Genomic DNA, 20393 nt, shown 5'->3' with positions numbered 1-20393 from the left:
ACTTTCTTTAAAATGTGCGTTCAAGTGGATGGATGATATAATTAGAGAGGCGCAAAAAGTAGATTTTTTTGGAAAGTGAGGAGAAGAATGTTTGTTAATTAACAGTGACTAAATAATCCAGGGAAAGAAGCAACAACTACACCCACTGAAGCCATATGTTTTCTTGACTGGAAGAGAGCGGCTAAGGACAAAGGGGTAGTCGTCAGAACCAAGATTTCCAGATAAAGATATTTACTCGCAACCATATTTTCATGGGCAGAAATGATGATGATTTCAGTGGAGAGTGAATCACTCCCAAAGGATGGAGGCCTGGAAGTGTGACTCTCTGGTGGCATCATGGCGTCCTGGAAGTTCAGCACCTTAGGGAGTTTTCGGAGATGCAAGTGAAAGCAGTTAGCTCAGCGGAGAGGGGAGTCGCTTTGGAGGTTATTTTTCTACCTGAGCCTATGCCAGGTTGAAAATTTTTCAAGACAAGTAATTTGACTCCGAAGTTAAAGAAAACTCCAAATAAAAGTAGTTTTGTGTGGCTTATATTTAATAGAATGTCCTGGAAGCAGATCTCCGTGCAGTGGCATGCAGAGATTTTTGACATTGGTGATTTCCCCAAAAGCAAGGTTTCTTGGTCACTTCCTTGGAGTTCATCTGAGATAGGAAGTCGTCGTCATTATGGATTTCATTGCTGAGTGGGTGTCAGGCCCTCTGCTCTGAGTGTTTTTTATTCACGTTCCAGCTTTATCCTCACAGCAGCCATGCAGGGAAGATGATGGGCCCCATTTTTCCTGTGACGCTGAAGTGCCAAGAGGTCGTCCACACTCTGTCCACGCTCCTCACTGAAGGCACTGTGTTTAGAAATGGTTGTCCCATACCTCTCCAAAGCCCCAAGGCAAAAAGTGGACAACACGCACCCTTTGAACCTTAAGAAGAAAGTAGGAAGAAAATGAGTAGCTAGGAAATTTGCCGTTCCTGAAGTGCATAACCATTGGAATGCCGCTTATCTCCCTGAGTTTTGGTTTCTTCATCTGTGGGAAAGCCCACTTAATTACGATGTTACAAAGATTAAATGAGCCAAAACTGGTTTGGCTCAGTGGATAGAGCGTCAGCCTGTGGACTGAAGGGTCCCAGGTTCGATTCCGGCCAAGGGCACGTAACTTGGTTGCGGGCACATCCCCAGTAGGAGGTGTGCAAGAGGCAGCTGATCGATGTTTCTCTCTCATCGATGTTTCTAACTCTCTATCCCTCTCCCTTCCTCTCTGTAAAAAATCAATAAAATATTTTTTTAAAAAAAGATTAAATGAAATGATGTATATCAGATGTTGAGCCCAGAGACAGGCACATAGTAGGTGCACTTGTTGACTTTCATTCAATTAACTTAGTAAAAACAGTTTATTTCTTATTGAAGTTACTCAGGAAAAATCATTAACACATTCTATCCTGATGGCTAATTTAGAGGTGTGACTGTCGTTGTGTGTTTCCAGCTGGACAAAGCTGCCACGCCTTGGCTTGACTGACAAATGGGGAGAACATTACCAGCTCTCCTTGCCTGGCAAATGGTCGGCCTTGGGCAAGTCTTTAAGTTTATCAAAGCAGCCTCTGCAGGAATAGCCCTGAAGGACCAGAGTGCTGGGGAGACCTCTGTGTAGAAGGGGACTCATATGTTACTGAAAGGAACTGCCACATGTTTACTCCAAAAAGTGATTGCTGGGTGATCCCCCCTATTCACCCAGCAGGAATCCTGGGACACCCTCAGTAATCTCTGGAAGTCTGGGTCCCAGGGAAGAATCCCTTCCGGTGTGTTTGTTTCTAATTGCTAATGTCTGGCTGGCAGAACATTTGAAGTTTTTTGCAGCTTTGGGAGCATGAAAAAGTAACTGTATCTCGGACAGTGGAATGGGGAGAATATGGCGTTTGGATCCTAATAGCCTGGGATTAAAATCCCAGTCATGCCACTTACTTGCCTGTCTGTAAAACAGGGATAATAAACAATAATAAACAATACCTAACTCACAGAGCGGGTGAGGCTGAGAACTGGATGGTATAAAGCATGGAAAGCTGCCCTGCAGAAAATGCTCCCCAATGGTGGTGCTGATGGGGTTCATTTTTATTTCTCCTTGACCACTGACAGCGACGGGCTTTAGCAAGGCCTTGAGATAGAAGGGGAGAAAGAATCAAGAGCTGTTAGAACTATCTGGTGTGGAGGATCACATGTGGATACAGTCGTCTCATTCTTAGAAAGGTTTTTTTTCTGAAGAGCAGAGGCCTGGAGTCTGGCTGAGTTGTTTCAGTAGGGGGCTTTCTTTGCCGGAGCAATTTCCCAGGCTCAGCCCCGCAGCTGGCTATGATTTCAGGGTTAGAAGGCTCCCAGCAGGCCTGCCTTTCAAGTGTGACTGCAGCCCTCTGCGAGTGAGAGAGCTCACAGTGGCCTGGCAAGGTGGTGACTTATGCTGAGCACTCCACCCAGTGAGCTATGTTCACCACAAGCACATCAAAGCGCTCTTGCTCCCCAGGGGGTGTGGCTTAGACTGAGAACACTGACCCAGAGTTTGCACAGTAAGCAAACGATAACTATGGCTCAGATGACTACCCCCTGTTGATATTTGGCTCTGTTGACTAATGAGTTTGCCGACCACTGCTCTAGGCCAACATCATTTACTGCTGTAAGAGGGTATTTATTTGCCAAAAAGTGTAACTGAGCTCTCTAACCACTCGGAAGTGTTCATCGCGATTTCTTGGTGAAATAAGACAGTTTCAGTAAAATAGTGGATATAATTTTCTTCAATAGATTTCTCTTTCTTTTAGCTTAACGTTCTCCATACGGAGCTGGCTAAACAGTTGGCAGACACAATGGTTCTACCCATTGTACAATTTCGAGAAAAGGATCTCACAGGTAAAGTAACTGAATTCAGTGCCAGTTACCTTTAAAATATTTGTTCATTTAATAATAATTCATACTGCATTAATTTCTTTAAGTGCATGGATTACTGAGAAATGCCCTATCTTGTTGAGTAGTTCAATTTAACTAACTTGCATTGAATCCCCACTGTGTTCTTGGCTCAGCTAAAGGAGGTCACAGGCTAATAAAACAGACTTGGAGTCGGACAATGGTAACATCATGTGATGAGGGCAGCAGGACAGAGACGTTCAAGGAATAGCAAGAGGAACAGAAAGACGTCATTGCCCTTTTGAGGACAGGGTGCCCAGGAAGGCTTCCTGGAGAAGGTGATCTCCTAGCTGGGCTTTCAGAGGTGAATTCGTGTTTACCGAGTACACAAAGACAGCAAGGCTTGTATTACCGCCTGGAGCATTTGCAAAGGCACACTGTTCTTAGGGACGTAAGGTGGTGGGAGGCGTGGATATCATTTTCAAACATTTGTACGCCATAAGTGTCTATAGACGCAAGCGGCAGACCTTTTTTAATTAAATTCAAAATATCCTGGTTGCCAGTTACCTGGTTAAAAGAAATGTTCTGGAAAGAAGATAATCATCCCCTAAGACCTGGATTGTCTTTTGGCTTCATTTCTTGGGAGGCAAACCTGGAATTGAAAGTGTCTGCCCACAGCTTTGGTGACAGTGGTCTCATGACTCCAGGAGAACTAAACATGTGGATTAGGAGAATTTACCCAGGATGGTGATTTTTTTTTTTTAAAGAGAATATCAATGAAAAAAGTGTAAGTATCCTTTTCTGATGACACCAGGACAAATGTGAAGTGTCGGTGCAGGTCATACTTGAGTTCGCATCGGGACCGATTTAGAATCTGGCACCCTCTCACCCTCCAGATGGTGGTGGTTCATTTTCCTGCCTTCCTCATTTGCTCACCAGTACAAGTACGGAATCTGGATGAGGGCAGCACCAGAAATGTTAAGAAAGCTATTTAAATTGGTACGGAAAAACATCACAGCTCTGCTCCAATAGGAAGTAAAAAGAGAGAGAAAGAAGGAAAAATGCAAGAAGAGAAAGTATCCTGATATCAGGAAGAGTAAGAAATAATATGAAGAGCCAAAACCGGTTTGGCTCAGAGGATAGAGCGTCGGCCTGCGGACTGGGAGGTCCCGGGTTCGATTCCGGTCAAGGGCATGTAACTTGGTTGCGGGCACATCCCCAGTAGGGGGTGTGCAAGAGGCAGCTGATCGATGTTTCTCTCTCATCGATGTTTCTGACTATCTATCCCTCTTCCTTCCTCTCTGTAAAAAATCAATAAAATATCTTTAAAAAAAAAGAAAGAAATAATATGAAGAGAAGTTAAAAAGCTGGAGGCAGGTTTGAAGTAAATTGAAAAGCAATGTAGATGATGTAAAAATGCTTGGCTTTGACAAAGTAGAAATGGAGAGTGTTAAAACGGTAAAGCATCACTTTTTTTTAGGTATCTGAGTTTTTAAGTGTTTAACCTTGGACTTCCATTGCTCTCGTTGATATTTTGGGGGGTTTGTCTTGGCCTTTGTTTAGCCATCTTTGTATGTGAAGGGGGCAGCGCCCACATGGGGTAATAGTTGTTGGCGTTGGCTTGCTGAAAGTACAGTACACTGGATTGCTTCAGATCTTTTTCATTAAAACAAGCACCCCATGTTCTTTTGTCAGGTTTTAAAATGGCAATGACAGGCAATTTCTAGGGTTTGGTATAGTCAGGGCATTCTGAGGAGAGATGTCTGAGAACTTGTGGGGGCTGAAGAGGCGGGGCTTACACATACACTCCAGGTCTCTGCATAGGCCTTGCCACCATGCCCTCCACCTAGTCTCCGAGTGCCTTTCCTTCATAGATCCTCAAAGGCTGCCTGCAGAGAACTGCTCCATGCTCCGTGGGCAGTCAGGGTCCCTGGGTGTGGGGTGCAGCTGAAGCCACAAGCTCCAGTGAGACCAGGAGTCCCAGCTGGGCCAGGGCCCCGTGAGGGCCGAGGGCCTGAGGTGCTGACAGCGCCTTCCTGTCCGCGTGGACACCTTTCTTCCCTTGGGCAAGCACGCAGCTCTGGACCGGCTTGTTTTGTTTCTCTTTGCTCTAAGGCGTCTCTTTTCTCTTGTGCAGAAGTAAGCACTTTGAAGGATCTCTTTGGACTCGCCAGCACCGGTAGGCACCCTCTCCGTTCCTGTGTGTGGGTTTAGTGAGTCTGTGGGCAGAGATGCTGAATGAATGTTCTTGCCTTTCAACCCGTCTGGGTGCTGACATGTCTCTTTACTTTTAGAGCATGACCTCTCAATGGCAAAATATAGCAGGCTTCCTAAGAAAAAGGAGAACGAAAAGGTAAGAACACCTACCGTACATGTTCTCACCTCTTTCACGTAGCTCCTTTTGTGTCTTCCCGTCGTGAGTTTGTGGCATTGAGGGTGTCTTGGTGAATTTCTTCTCTTTTTTCCTATACATAGATTTTTAAATTTTTTATTCTAAATCTCCTAAAGTAGATTTTTCACTTCCCAATTCTAGCTTTGAAAATTAGTTTTCAGACACCAACTTGGGACCATCGTAAAATTATAGTCACACTGATTTTAACGTAAGCTGGGCACCACACGTGATGACTCATCGACACTCAGGCACTTGCTGGCTCTGATTCTTTAACTCACTGTAAATGATATTGGATGTTTTCAGGCACGTACCTTTCATCTGTCACCTGATTTCCTTAGAATAGTCTCACAGGTGACCCAGAATGTGTGGCCTTCAGCGCACTGGCCATGTTGTTTTCCTAACGGGTGTGGCGCTTGGAGGGCTACCAGGAGAAGGGACGGGCTCCACCGGTCCCCTGGTTACAAAAATGGTTCTCATGTAGAAATGAGCATGGTTTGGAGTTGCGTGCTCTTACGGGATTGCCACGTCCAGTAGCCAAAGTGACGTTCTCCTTCCACCTCTTCAACAGGTGAAGACTGAGGTGGTGAAGGAGGTGGCAGCTGCCCGGCGGAAACAGCACCTTTCGTCCCTTCAGTACTACTGCGCCCTCAATGCGCTGCAGTACAGGAAGCGCATGGCCATGATGGAGCCCATGCTGGGCTTCGCCCACGGACAGGTAGGCAGTGCTTCCCCTGAGGCGTAGGACCTACGCCAGCCGTGGAGGGCAGCGCGGCCTTCTGCTGAGGGAGCACAGGAGGGACACACAAGCCGCGTCAGAGGAGGAAACACACACACAGCCTCCCAGAAGCTCTCAGAAGCTCGGCCCCTGGAGAGCTTACGGTGGGCTGGACCGTCAGCTGGGCTTGGGCTGAACACGCAGGAAATGATGGCCTTGATCCCGTGCCTCCTGTGGCAGGCGCCGGCATGGCCCTTTCTCTGATCCAAATGACAGCAGGCCAGGCCCGGTTGTCTGAGAAGCAGCTTCCTACAGGCTGTGGACTCCACACAGGCCTCCCCTGCTCAGTGTGGTATAGTCACCTCGGTGGGGCTGTTCTCGTGATACGTGGCTAAGGCTAATGCCAGCACCTGGGCACGTAGCACATGGGGAAACGTTGCCAATGAAATCACTGTAGAGTATTTGTGTGCAGGGAGGTCCCAGGTTCAGGATGGGGCCTTGACTGTGGCACCAGCCTGGCAGGGACAGGAGTGGTGGGAATGTGAGGCAAGTGGCACCAGCCTCGCCCGCCATCCCTGCCCTGCGGTTGCCCCACTTATGTTGACTCCAGACTCACTCCGGCTTGTGAGAACCGCATCTGGAAACTTCTCTGATCTAGGAACAGAAAGGGATGTGAGGAAGTACAATGTTGAGAAGGAAAAGTCAGCAACTTAAAAACTACATGTGAGCACCTATTATTTTCATAATACATTTAAAAAATACATATTGTATTTTTTTGTTAATCCTCACCCCAGGATATTTTTCCATCGATTTTTAGAGAGAGTGGAAGGGAGGGGAAGAGAGAGAGAGAGACATCCATGTGAGACACATCAATTGGTTGCCTCCTGCACACATCCTGACCAGGGCTGGGATCAAGCTGGCAATCCAGGTATGTGCCCTTGCCCAGAACTAAACCTGGGACCCTTCAGTCCACGGGCCCACGCCTCTTTCCACTGAGCCAAACTGGCTAGGGCTAAGAATACATACATTTTTAAAAAGCACATCACTTTCATTCAGGGAAAGGAGGAACAAGAGAAGATCTTTAAACATCCAAATTCAGTTGTCTGTCATCTTAATATGATTATTACCTTGCTGAATAATGCAAACACTGAAGTCAGCTTATGCCCTTAGTGGTAATATTTAATAGAACAGTGTAATCTTCCTGTATCATCTGAGTAAGCTGGGTTAAACCAAAAACGAGCACTGCCCCGCTGTGGGCTGCAGCCCTCAGCAAATGCTTGGCTTGGGCCAGCTTCCTCACCATGGGCACGTGTGTCCACATGTGTGTCTTCTCTGTTGCCCCCTCTCTCCTTCCATGAAACATTGCACCTCTGCCCTGGTGGATATCCTACTTGTCAGAGAATGCCAGTCCCCCTCCGCTCTCTCCTTAATACCTGGCCACGAAGGGCATGGGGAAGTCATCCTCCCTGGACTGACAGGCCTGGCCTTTGGAGCAGTAATCCCTGCCCATTAGAGGCCCAGGGTCAGGGGGTCTCAGGAAGATCACGGCTGCAGGCCTGGGACAGCCTGGGGAGCCTGGGTAGAGGAGGGTCCCTGAAAGAGCTAAAGGATGGGTTTTATCCGGTTGCTTTCACTCTTCCTGGCCCAGAAGTACACCACTTCCCCCAGCCTGGACCTTTGAAGCGAATGCTGCTGGCCGTGGGGGCGAGGAGTGGGGCAGAGGGACTGTGGGCACAGCAGCACGAATGCAGCCCATGCCTGGGAAGGCAGAACGGAGCACACTGTTGTTGGGGGCTGAGGATGGCACATTTCATCTTTCATATGGAAAGTATCCAGATTTTAAGACGAAGACCAAATAGCCCTTCACCCTGCAGACTTTTTAATCCTGGTGAAATTGTAGGTCTTCCTCTTAGTCCAGGTTGTTGTCTGACCCCCTCTTTGGCTGATTCCAAAACAGCCCTGTTAAGTCAGTGTGCGTTGAGCATCACCTCTGTTGGCGGCTGGTTTTTGACCATTGTACTTCCCACTGCTCATGAAGGTGTGTGAACTTTGGTCTTTGGATGACTTTCCTCTGAATCAGACTTCTCACCACCACCCACCATAGTGGAGGTTGTTTGACTCCATTTCTGCCTTCCCTGGCCCTCGTCAAACAGGTTTTCAATTAAGTCATGACTAGTCCTCCCTCCTGCAAACCAACAGAGGCATTGTCAGCCTGTCCAGGTTTATGAGGGCACACACATGAACTCTAACGTAGCATTTACAGGGTAAGCAGTATGTGACGTGGCTGTGGAAGCCAGTATCTCATCCCTGCCTTCCACCCACTCAGATTTTTGAGGGAATACGTGAGCCCTGCCCTAGGAGCTGAGAGCCTCGTGGAGGGGCTCAGACATGGACGAGTGTGTGGAGTTCAGGGAGGAGAAGATGCGGGAAAGCCAGCATGAAGTTGTGCCCTTAGAAATGCATAATGCTCCTTCGACGGACTTTGATATTTAACATTTCAAGGATTCAGAATGCTCCTCTCTGTATGATTCAAAGATCACGGGGCCAGAACCTCTCCCTGCTCGGATTACTTTGCATTAGGATAATCCGATCATCATCTGCTTCTGAGCTATAGGAACTAAGGACAGGTGTGTACGTACTTCCCCAGGCCTCAGGGCCGTGCCGATGATTCCTGCTAGTCTCCTTGAGGTGAGAGGTCAGTGCTGTGCCCACCACCCAGGCAGGGGCTGCTTCCAGATCGGACAGACCAGCTCTGTACCTGAGAGGATACCCATGTCCAAGCTGAGTGTTTTCTCTCTTTCATGACAGAGGTTTGCAACCATCACTTCTCTGCAATCAGAGGTTCAAATGGAGTAGCTTGTACTATATTCAGATTTTTAAAGGCCCAGCCTTAGAAAGAGACAGAAGCCTGAGCTTTTCGGGCGGGATGGTTGCCGATGTCAGTAAGGCACAGAGGTAGTCCTCTTCTCGTTCCCATACCCCTGCCCTTCAGGGCTTGTCAGGGGACCCCAGCCTTCTGGGAAGTGAATACCTAGGAATCACAGAAGTAAAGAATTCCTTCTGTTGGTTCCCAGAAAGCCAGCAACAGCAGTTTCATTTTCAAACTGGGTCCTCGGGTCTTCCCTGGGCAGAGAGAGCACCCACCATAGACATGGGGAGCACTCTGCAGTGCCAGGGCCGCCTGCTTCCTTTACGTACACGTCCCCCTTCAGCTGATGTCAGGGTTGGAAGAGCCTTCAGCCCAGCTTTCCCTCTGGAATTTCAGCCATGTCACCACGCAGCCTGTGTTCAGAGCTGCCCGTGGCTCAGGGAGCGGGTCAGTCAGATGGCGACCCTCGCCTCTCTGAGACCCTCCAGCTGCTTGTCTGTCTCTTGTTGGTGCTGTGCGTGTCATTGGTCACACACCAATGTAGCCCCTACAGATGCAAAGGTGAAGACGACCTAATCCTTGTCCTAGAAACCGACTATCTAGAATTCACACAGGAAAAAGGCTGACAATATTGAAATTATCGGTAGTAATTACTGACACACCTGGTATATGCCAAGTGTTTAACTTATATGATTCCTGAGCTTTACAGACTTTACAGACTAGCAGGTTTCACCATCCCCTTTCTCCACACGCACCCGGGGGTTGGGGAGTAGCTCTCAGCTGGTGGGGTGGAGGCTCATGGAGATGCCGCCAGTGCTGCGGGCGAGGAGCCGGCCAGCCAGGATCAGCCGCCCCCGCTGTCCGTCTCACAGTCCATGAACTCGGCCGTCCACTTTCCTGAACGATTTTCAGAATATCGTAATTATGTCTTTCAGATTAACTTTTTTAAGAAGGGAGCAGCGATGTTTTCCCAAAGTATGGACAGCTTCTTATCCTCCGTGTCAGACATGGTTCAAAGGTAATGCTGCACTCCAGGGGGTCTTGGTGCTTTTGCTTTCTGCCAAATCAGCCTCTCCGGTGGGGTTGCGGGTGGGGGTTGCTGGCTGCAGAGGGTCCCCTGCAGCTGCTGTCCCCTCCCTGAACTCCCAGGAACAGCGCCTTCTTAGCTGCCGACCTTTGTGAATAGTGTGGTTAAAAAGTAATGACTTCTGCATTTCCCAGCTTATGTGGAGCCCAGAGTCCTATCCACTACAGTTACAGATTATAAATCAATAGAAGATTAAAGGGTCCACAGGGGTACTTTTCCATCAAGTCAGAGTTCTTCGGATCTTCTGTAACAATCAAGTGTCACGTGTTAGGAGCCTCAGTGCAGTTTAGACTTGCTGTGGAAAGAGTGCTTGTTCTCTTCTTGGAGAGCTAACAGGGTAGCAGCCAGAAGTGCTGCAACTTTTTAGGAACTTCTGATCATCACACTAATGTATGATAAACAAGGCAGTAAGCCTTTTTGAATTAATTTAACAACCTGGAGTTCAGTCTTACAATTGCTTATTTTTTTAAAAATTCGTCCTCTCTCCAGACCGCCCTGCCACCCTTAAAGATGCTGTGGCCATTCTGACTCCCTTTGCCCCCTGTTGTCAGCGTCCGTGATGGTGAGCTCAGCGGAGGCTCCGGGCACCCCCGGCACCGGGCTTATTTCATTAAGAAATCAGACATGTGGCTCCTTGAGTATTTTTCATGATTTCTGGGTATAGAAATATGTCTGTCTTGTGGGTGCACATGAGTATTTCTCTGGGGAGAAAATTGTTACCTTTCATTGGGTCCTCAGTTTTATCACCCACAAAAGTGTAAGAAACTAGGTGTTTTTGTAAAGCTTTGGCTCCCTCCCACCTTCCTTCTCTTGTACTGCTGCCTTTCCCTCATGTCCCATTCTCCTAGCTGTGGCAGTGACAAGCAGGTGGAGCTAATGAGGTCTGTTCTCCAGCCGGCCCGGCCCGAGGCCACCAGCTATGGACTCCTGTCATTTCATGCAAATGTCAGAGTAGCCAGCCCTCACCTGGATGGCGGCTTGCATGGGCTCTCCTACAGCCCAAACTTACTTCCCTGCAGACCCTTTGAGAGAAAACCCTGAGGAGCTCCCTTTGTGGAACGCTCGGCAGCTGGCCCCCAAGGTTCCCTCTGTTTTAACATCTGTAATTCAGTCTTCCCTCCTTTAACACGGTGAAGTGGAACACGCCTCTAAAGTTCGCTTTCTCGGATGGATGGGCCCTGCTGGCAGAGTGTGTTCAGGCCTTTAGAGCCCAGCCTGTCACCACCGGGTGGGGCAGGCGTGTGGCTGTCTATCTTAAAAGGAAGAGCATTGCCCTGGCTTTGCTGGTGCACCTTGGTACCACTCCTGGCCATTTCCCCCTCTCCAGTGGCCATCTCCCGGCTCTTGCCTAAACCAGAGGGAGCAGGAATGACTGCTGTCCTCGCCTTTCAGGCCCTTTCACAGGCCGCCTGCACGTGCCGCCCCTAAGAATGGGCTCATTGAAGCTTTTCTCCTAAAGTTTGTATCAGCAGTTCTGAGCATGACACCTTTGTCAGCAGAGGAACTGTTTAGCTGGGTTCAGGCATTGTCCAGTGGGACCCCTGTGTTCTGTTTTAAAACAGCGGTCATGTGAACACAGAATAATGCATCCTGGAGTGTCTAAGCTCCAGCTTCCAGGCCTAAGAGAGAGGTGGAGAGCTGCGGCTCTGCCATCCGCTGGGCAGGCCAGTGCTGGGTGGCTGACCGGACGGAAACCTTCTGTCTTAAGCATTCAGGTGGAACTGGAAGCCGAAGCAGAAAAGATGAGAGTGTCCCAGCAAGAGCTACTTTCTGTGGACGAATCTGTTTACACGCCAGACTTCGATGTAGCTGCACCACAGATCAACAGGAACCTCATCCAGAAGGCCGGTTACCTTAACCTTAGGAGGTGAGGATGCCATGGCCCGCCCCATGGAGTGGCTAAAAAGCTGAGTGCCCCATCAGAGAGTGGGGTGGGGAGATGGGGGGAACTCCCACTACAGCACCCCTCCTGCCTGGGACCTAGAAATAGTCGTATGAGTAAGAACCCAGCTTGTGGACTCCAAATCACCACAGGCCACCCCTGTTCCTGGTCGTCATGGCCATTGGTGGGTTGGTGGGGACTCGGTTGTCTCATCCATAAAATAGAACTGATAATTGCACCTACATCATAAAGTTGCCACAAGGGTTGAATGAGATATTTCTTAGCAGGCAGCAAGCACTCAAATGTTAGCTATGACCCTCTTTGGAAATTAAACTAATTATTGGGGCAGGAAACCTAGTGCCTCACACAGAGTCACTGCTCAGTAAATACTGAATCAGGTCGTGTGTTTGATCTCCCCGCATTGGAGGGTCTGCACAGAGGAACTGTCAGCGGTTTTCTTACTGGGAAGAGCCCCTCAAAGGTGTGTGAGCTTCTTGATCACAGGCCAAGTGATAGAAAACTCCACAAGGTCCTGGTGTTCTTTGCCAGGAACTGGATTTTCTTCTTGTAAAGAGCCCACAAAATGAGAATAACATCCGGTTGGAACTAAACAATCTGGTAAAAGCCCCCAAGATTCTTACACCAGAGGTGACCCTGGCGACACTGGTGACTCTAAGTGGCTATCGAGCAGTGCAGCTCCATGTCTTAGAGAAGTGACCTTCCAGGGTTCAGTTCCTAATGGTGACGGACCAATTCTGTTCATCTGGCTGAGGAGCAGGCGCACGCCCACTTCCTGGAGTCCGCCCTGGGACTGGCATCCCCATGTGGCTGGCCCATAATCTCCCAGGTCCTCCAAGCTCAGTTGCACATCTCTGCTGCTCTTTGCACTTGAATTATTTCCAAAGCAGTTTTGCTTTAAAGGAACCCATTGTTTATAAAATGTCACTGATCCCCACAAAGGGCAGCAGAACTTCGAGGTGCCGCTCATGTTTCCTAACACTAATGGGCTTTCACACAATCCCTGCAGTAAAACAGGACTGGTCACCACCTCCTGGGAGCGGCTTTACTTCTTCACCCAAGGCGGGAACCTCATGTGCCAGCCCAGGGGAGCCGTGGCTGGCGGCTTGATCCAGGACCTGGACAACTGCTCCGTGATGGCGGTGGATTGTGAAGACCGGCGCTACTGCTTCCAGATCACCACCCCCAATGGGAAATCGTACGTCACGTGGGTTTTACGTGGGTGGAGAACCCGTGTGGTGGCCCCACCCCGGCCCAGGGCCTCCTGGCTCATTCCTCTGTGGGAGCGACTGTTCTGGGCAGTGGCCTTTGGGAGGGTGCTTTTGGGTTCTTTAAGCACATGACCCATATGGGATCCAACCTGCCTTACATAAGGAGTGCCGTGAGGATTTGTCTGTGCTTAGATAAGAGAGGACCTACGTGTAAGAGTGATAAAGGTGGCTGTGTGTGGGCACAGCTGTGTTCTCACAGAAGGCTGTGACTACGCCTCGCCGCTCCTAGACAAGCATTGTGTTTGTATTGGTGTGGGGCAGGGATGAGGAGGAGAGTCAGGTAGGAGGACCTGCCTGAGGAGTCGGTGTTTCCAGCTGAAACATGTGAACAGGACGTTCAGCTGCGGGAGGGTCACTCCTCAGCATGCTGCCCCATACATCACCGGCCCTGAGGTCCCACTTTGCCGATGGCAGCCTGTGGTCGTTCACGGTCGATCCCATCCCAGGGGGAGCCCTCTCACTTAGAGCAGGGCTCTAGCGGTGCCCCAAGGGATGCAGAGCCCCAGGAGGTAGGAGGTAGGAGGTGGGCGGCGCTCCGGTTCCCCTGCCTGGGGAGAGGGTGGCCCGTCCTTGACAGAGCCGCCCTGCTGGCATTGCGAGTTGAGACTTTATCTGAACCCTGGCATGCGGAGGGTGGGCAGTGTTGACCAGCTCCTCTCCCAGCCTGGCAGAGCATTTTCCTTCCTCCCTGAGTGAAATAAAGTGCGGGAAATGAGCTGGGAGGGAAGATGCCGGTTTCTAGTCATGCTCCTCAACACTCACTTAGCCCTCTGGGCCTCGGTTTCCCAGATGTGAAATAGGGATGAGATCCCTGTTCCCCGTCTCCCATAGATGAGACGGGGACAAAGGAACTAGATGTGGAGCCCTTCAGAGTTAACCCCCACAAAGGTTGTGCAGTGGTACTTGTCTGTATCCCCAGCCCTCCTTACGCAGACTTTTCCGTTCCTGGGGAGGAGTGCAGTGGCTGCTCTTCCTTCTTTGGGTGTGGTTGGGAGGGGTGCCCGGGGGGGAGGGGCCAGAGGATGGTCCGCACTGTGAGAGTCACAGGCTTGGGCCCGTGGGTCTGCGCCCAGCCTGCTCAGTTTATAGACAGAAAGCCAAGGGCCAGGGAAGCGAAGCGTTTGTCCAGATGACAGAGCCAGACCCGGAACCCCATTCTCTCTCCTTCCCATTTTGCTGCCTTCCTGCCCTTTCCCCCCGGGGCCCCAGTGGAGTTCAGTTTTGTGGAATAATCGTCAGTCACTGCGATCTGGGAAGCACTTACTTGGATGCACTTTATTTCAGGGGAATAATCCTCCAGGCAGAAAGCAGAAAGGAGAATGAAGAGGTAAAGATTTTGTTTTTTTTACTCCCTTCTCAATGTAGTGGGGGACTCCGGGATTCAGCAGGTTTTTTAATGTCCTCCACAGTGGATATGTGCAATAAACAACATCTCCAGGCAGATCTACCTGACTGACAACCCCGAGGTAAGGAACAGCCGCTTTCCCCGCACCTCACCCTGTAATCAGCCTGAAAGGTAAGCCTCCTGGGACTGAGCCTGTCTTCCTGTGGGTTTCAGGCAGTCGCCATCAAGTTGAATGAGACGGCTCTCCAAGCAGTGACTCCCATTACAAGTTTTAGAAAAAAACAAGGAAGCTCGTGCCCCAGGTAACTAACGGACAAAGGAAAGCTAGCTTTTGTGGAGCCAAATTAGGAACTTGACACAAGTTATTTCATCCTCACAAGCCCCCGGGGGGTGTCCTGCAGAAGCAGTAACTGGTCAGGAAGGTTCCCGGGTGCACAGCACGGGTGAGGGCAGAGCCGGGATCCAGACCTGCCTGCAGATGTCCAGCCTTCCCCTGGACCATGCTGCTGCAGCCTGAGCTCACAGGACCCACATGGGGGCGCTGCTGGTCGGGAGGTCTCCCCGCGTTTTCTAGCAGCATCAGCAAAGTTAAGGAACCAGAACACAGTGGAGCAGAGCGGAAGGCTTTGAGAACTGGGGTGGCACAGTCAGAACCAGGGTAGCTCAGGAGGCAAACGGAGGCACAAGACTGTCCCTGCGACTTACTAAGAACCACAGGGAGCGCGTCAGCCTGGCTTGAAGGTCTCATGAATGACTAGGAATTTGAGCTGGTGTTTGGAGTACGAGAGGGTTGGGTGAGCAGCGTAACAGGGATGGAGACAGAGAGGAAGAGCATATGGTGTGCTGGGTGTAGCTATAGAGGGGGGAATGCATTAAGGGAGTGGAGAAGGAGGCTCTCAGGAGAAATGAGAGCCAGGTTGTGGTTGAATGCTAGGCCAAGAAATACTCATCATTCCGTTACCATTTCTGACTACTGTGTACCAAGTAATAAATATTTAGCTATAATCCCTGCCCTCAAAAAACTCTGTCTCCCAGGGAGACAGATACAAACAGGAAACCAGTTGTACTGTGATAAGCAGGATAACAGTGCAGAATGCTCTGCAGCAGAGCTACCTGTAGGTAGTGGGGAGCTCTGAAGGATTTCAACCAAGGAATGAATGTTTTCCAGAGAAGTACTTGTAGAATGGTGTGAAGGCCTGACGGAAGTCTCCATCAGCATTCAACAGTATTCATTGGACTGTACAGGCGTAAGATTAAAAGGGATTGGTTTTCCCCTCCTCTCTTCTATTATACTCCAGCCAGAACCTGGAAAATTCAGAGATGAAAAATGACAACACTGTTCCCAAAGCAACAGTCAGTGTACCTGAAGCTGAAGAACTAATTGCGCCTGGAACACCCATTCAGTTCGATATTGTACTTCCTGCTACAGAATTCCTGGATCAAAACAGAGGGAGCAGGTATGTGCTACGGGAGGCCTCTGGGAGAAAGGAACATAAATTTGGCCCCTCCAGAGACTGTTGCCATTCTGCCTTAGAGCTTAGTGCTAAGTGTCTCTCGCTGACCTGTAGTGACCGTCTGACTCTGGCTCCCCCCCCAGGCGTATGAACCCTTTTGGTGAGACTGAGGATGATGCATTTCCAGAGGCAGAAGGTACGTGGTGCGTTTGGTGTGCTTACTCTCTCCTCTGCACAACCGCCAGGGCCACTGAAGCAAGATGTGACATCAAGTTCTAGAGAGCTGGGACTTGAAATATGTTAATTGTCCTCGGAGAACTCATTAGGACTTGAGTAAAAACTAAGGAGAAGCTGTTGTACCACTAGCCACATTCATACCTTTTGCACTCCTGCACTGAAAGTTGCCAAGACTAAATTTGGTGTCACATTATTACAAAAACAAATTCGGAAGATAAAATGATCGCCTTAAAATGCAGCCTGGGTGAGTCACACATGTGCAATTGCATTTCAGAAAACCAAAAACACAGATCACTCCTTGAATTTTAAGATCACACGAATGTTATTGGTTTAAATTCCTATCTTGTTTGGTTTACATCCCGATGTACATCGAACACACTCAGCAGAGCTGACCACACCCTCCTGCTCCAGAGAGGACTGAGTTCCCAGCCAGGGCAGCTGAGCAGCTGGAAGAGCTGGCAGCACCTCCGTGTGAGCCAGCAGCAGGGAGCCTGGGCACACCGTCCGAACGAAGTGCCGCCGTTTACGTGTAAAGAGGACTTGAGCAGTGGCACTTCTTAACCCTTCAGGCAAAAAAAAAAAAAAAAAAAAGTTGCCTCAAAACTCTCTACACTTATGTCTAGCTGACTTTTAATGCAGTTCAGTTTGTGAACAAAAATTTTCAAACTTGTAAAAACGCTTCACATGGGAGTAAACATTTCAGTTATATTTTCCTAGGACATTTTTAACTCATTACTTTTAGGGACCAGGATACTAAATGGGAGGGCAACTAGGCAAAGACTTAAAGTGGCAGGTAAATGAATTATTCTGACAGAAAAAAATAACTTTTAAACTGTCTTCATGGTTTCCCAGTTACTTGCCGTCATTCAGTTTTGTCAGGTGATATGCTGTCATCAGGAAGCCAGTATTGGAAGTTCAGGGGCTCACATAAGCAAACTTAGTTTGGGATCTCCATTCGTTTATGGAACATATCACTGCCCTTCAATCATAAATGAGTAAGACCCAACGTCAGGTCTTATTTTCTTCAAATAAGTTTTCTTTTATAAGTGGACTTAATCCATAGGCCAAAGGAAAGAATTTCTGTTGTCCAGTGGAAAAAGTCCTATTTTCAGAGAAAAGATATGGTGCATACACTGCCACCTTCATGTACTCACCTAGGTTTGGTGCAGGAGGCTGTTTATCTGGTACCGCTGTCTTACTTTATAGATGGAGAAAAAGCAGGGCTTTTCTAGTCTAAGGAAGTAGTTCCAAACAGACAGAGTGTAGACAACAGAAGATTCAGAGCCTCAGCAGTTTACGTGGGGCTTGTAAAAGCAGAGTATTCAGAGATGGGGGGGGGGGGGGGGGGGGGAAGCCCTCCATAGGAAGCAGACCAGTCCTGAGGTCTGGTGGCTGCGCTCAACCAGCAGCCAGTGATGCTGGGTGCAGGTCAGCAGGCAGGACATGCGTGTGATTCTGAGCAGAAAATGCTCTCTTGCAGATTCTCTTTTGCAACAGATGTTTATAGTTCGGTTTTTGGGATCGATGGCAGTTAAAACAGACGACACTACTGAAGTGATTTATGAGGCGATGAGACAAGTGTTGGCAGCACGGGCTATTCATAACATCTTCCGTATGACAGAATCCCATCTGATGGTCACCAGTCAGATGCTGAGGTACATGCGGCTTCACTTTGACATTCTAGCTTCCTCAGTCCCCTCTGAAGGCACGTTCCCCCACCTGCAGCTCATAACTAGAGCATTTGACTGGATTAAGTGTACTAGTATATTTCGATTTTGTAAGATGTATGGGATAGAAGATGCTCCCTTAATGATAATCTAGGAATTTAGTGGTGAGTGAATCCCGTTGTTTATAAGATTGCCATCATTCTAGAGTTACTCTCTACATCTCTGAACTTGAAAATGGAAGGTGGGTTGTTTGTTTTTATCATTTCTGAGAGTACTATTTATAAATAACAACAATGAATATAGGACATAGAACTGCCTGAGATAACTAACCCACCACAAGAAAACCTGTTCAGTATTTGTTGGACTGAAAATAAAGAAGCCAAGTAATTTAACTACATGGTTTGGGGGCTCAGGCAATAAGGTCTTTATGAACATGGCAAACGACGGTCAGGACATGGTTAACAGCAGAGGCTTCAGGAGCTGCACTGTCCAGTACTGCAGCTACAGGTAGCCAGTCTGAACTGAGATGTGTTGTCAGTGTAAATACAGGATGTAGCAAGTCTCTAAGATCGCGTCCTGCCCCCGAGAAAGAATATAAAATATCTCAATATTTTAGATCTATTAAATAATATAAATGGGTGCTACAAAAATTAATGTATGAGGTTTACATTCTATTTCTATAGGACAGCAGCACTGCATTAGAGCCAGAATGTCTAGGCTTATTTCTGGCTTTGGCATTTACTAGTTGTACGACCTTGGGCAAGTAATTTAATCCCGGTGCCTTGGTTTCTTCAGCTGTAAAATGAAAACTACCTACACCTCCTAGTGTTGTCATGAGGAATAGATATGAAACATTTACAGCTGCAACTGGCACATAGAAACTGCTCAATAAACGTTAGCTTCAAAAAAGTGAACTAGATCTTGGCAAAAATCAGGCCTTTTCCTTTGTTATAAACCTTGTAAGAATTGGGTTCTTAAGAATAAAACTTATATTTATTGACAGCTTTTCTCCAAGTATGTCCTGGATCTTTTATAGGCATTGGTTCATTGTTCTTATAATCACCAAAAAAATGAGAGCAAATATATATAAAAACACTGAGAAACTATAGTGCATCCAAGAACACTATTAAAGTACAGAGACAGCCCCACAAACTCTTCTAAGTTCATCCAACGTTTGTGATATAATGTATCTGTTAAAATTTCAGGTTAATAGACCCTCAGACTCAAGTATCCAGGGCCAATGTAAGTATCCTCACACTTGCCAATTTTAGTGATTACCTCTATTCATACTTGTATCCACCTTAAACACAAATTAAATGACTGCCACTAATAGTGCACATTTTTATGACTTTTTCCATGGAGGATGACTTTGTCTGTTGTTTAGTTCCAGTTTGTTGCGTGATATTCAGTCTGTTATTTTTTCCAGTTTGAGCTCACCAGTGTCACCCAGTTCGCTGCTCATCAAGAAAACAAGAGACTGGTTGGCTTTGTGGTCCGCTTGCCTGAATCCACAGGTGGAGAGTCTCTGAGCACTTACGTTTTTGAAAGCAACTCAGAAGGCGAAAAGGTCTTATTTTTTTCATCTTAAGATTCCATAAGATCTCAGTATGAAAGATATTTAAAGGGCGTTTTTTATACCACTGCCTGGATAGTTGACTATTCTGCAAGTCCCCATTGAGGAGTTTAGATAATACCTCCTAGGAAGGCCCCACTGAAACAAAACGGCCTGAAGTAAAATTTCCCTGGGGAAAATATGTACTAACCAAAATAGATTGAATAGTTAAGAACTTTAATGCTGAGATGTAATTGTTTAGTAGAGCTACCAGTAATTGTTAAAAGCAGTTCCCCTCAAAGCAGAAGTTACAATGGAGAAAATCAAGTCTCAAAGAGCAAACCAAGGAAGCAGACATCAAGAAAGTACATCTAAACTGTTCTCATTTAGTAGAAAAACTTTGTGACTGCATTCGCTTAGAATTAATCAAATTTAACCAATCCTTTCAGCAAATACCTGTTTGCCACTGTGTGTGAGCATGCAGTGGCTAATGTGGTCAAAAGACAAAGAGAACAGCATCCTGTTAAGAATTTCAAACGCTAGAGTAACTTCAGTTTCCACTGGCTGGGTATTTTTTGTACGCACAAATTGGCAACAGGAGACGAGGGACAATAGACACTCATGTTGACATGAGTGGACAGTGACCTCATTGTACTTTTATAATCACATCCCCCCCCTCTAAAATTCTTTATCCTTTTCCACCTTTGCCAAACACCACTTTTCTTGTCTTTTGCAGATATGTTATGCTATTAATTTGGGAAAAGAAATCAATGAGGTTCAAAAGGTAAGGTCCACTTTAGTGCTTGTTTAGCAGCTACTCGAAAGATACCTACCTGTACATGTTAGGGTGTCTCTCCAAATGAGAAATGATGCTCACTTGGCAGTGTGGTCAAGTTTGGGATTTCCTTTTTACGCATTCTAACCACATTCTTAATCAGCTAGTTCCACATGCATTGGCAACACATGTGGAGTTCTTAAAAACATCCCTTCTGTAGCTCTTGCTTTACTTATTGCTTGCTGCTGTTG

General features: G+C 47.8%; 1 protein-coding gene across 2 annotated transcripts in view; it reads left to right on the top strand.

The window, feature by feature from the left end:
• The window catches only part of APPL2 (adaptor protein, phosphotyrosine interacting with PH domain and leucine zipper 2), a 41854-nt gene that overhangs the window by 19081 nt on the left and 2380 nt on the right, over positions 1 to 20393 (top strand). For both annotated transcript variants that reach the window (XM_080659598.1, XM_080659599.1), the window contains exons 5-20: positions 2797 to 2884; positions 5016 to 5057; positions 5173 to 5231; positions 5839 to 5985; positions 9790 to 9872; positions 11650 to 11808; positions 12851 to 13039; positions 14397 to 14439; positions 14522 to 14578; positions 14671 to 14759; positions 15756 to 15914; positions 16055 to 16107; positions 17629 to 17803; positions 19021 to 19057; positions 19242 to 19382; positions 20104 to 20151. In XM_080659598.1, the coding sequence (XP_080515724.1) occupies positions 2797 to 2884; positions 5016 to 5057; positions 5173 to 5231; positions 5839 to 5985; positions 9790 to 9872; positions 11650 to 11808; positions 12851 to 13039; positions 14397 to 14439; positions 14522 to 14578; positions 14671 to 14759; positions 15756 to 15914; positions 16055 to 16107; positions 17629 to 17803; positions 19021 to 19057; positions 19242 to 19382; positions 20104 to 20151 (1569 nt within the window). The remainder of the gene's footprint in view (positions 1 to 2796; positions 2885 to 5015; positions 5058 to 5172; positions 5232 to 5838; positions 5986 to 9789; positions 9873 to 11649; positions 11809 to 12850; positions 13040 to 14396; positions 14440 to 14521; positions 14579 to 14670; positions 14760 to 15755; positions 15915 to 16054; positions 16108 to 17628; positions 17804 to 19020; positions 19058 to 19241; positions 19383 to 20103; positions 20152 to 20393) is intronic.

This window comes from Plecotus auritus (assembly GCF_963455305.1).
Source record: "Plecotus auritus genome assembly, chromosome: 3".
Lineage (NCBI taxonomy): Eukaryota > Metazoa > Chordata > Mammalia > Chiroptera > Vespertilionidae > Plecotus > Plecotus auritus.
Note: the sequence above shows the minus strand (reverse complement) of the source record. Positions and strands in the feature narration are given on the sequence as shown.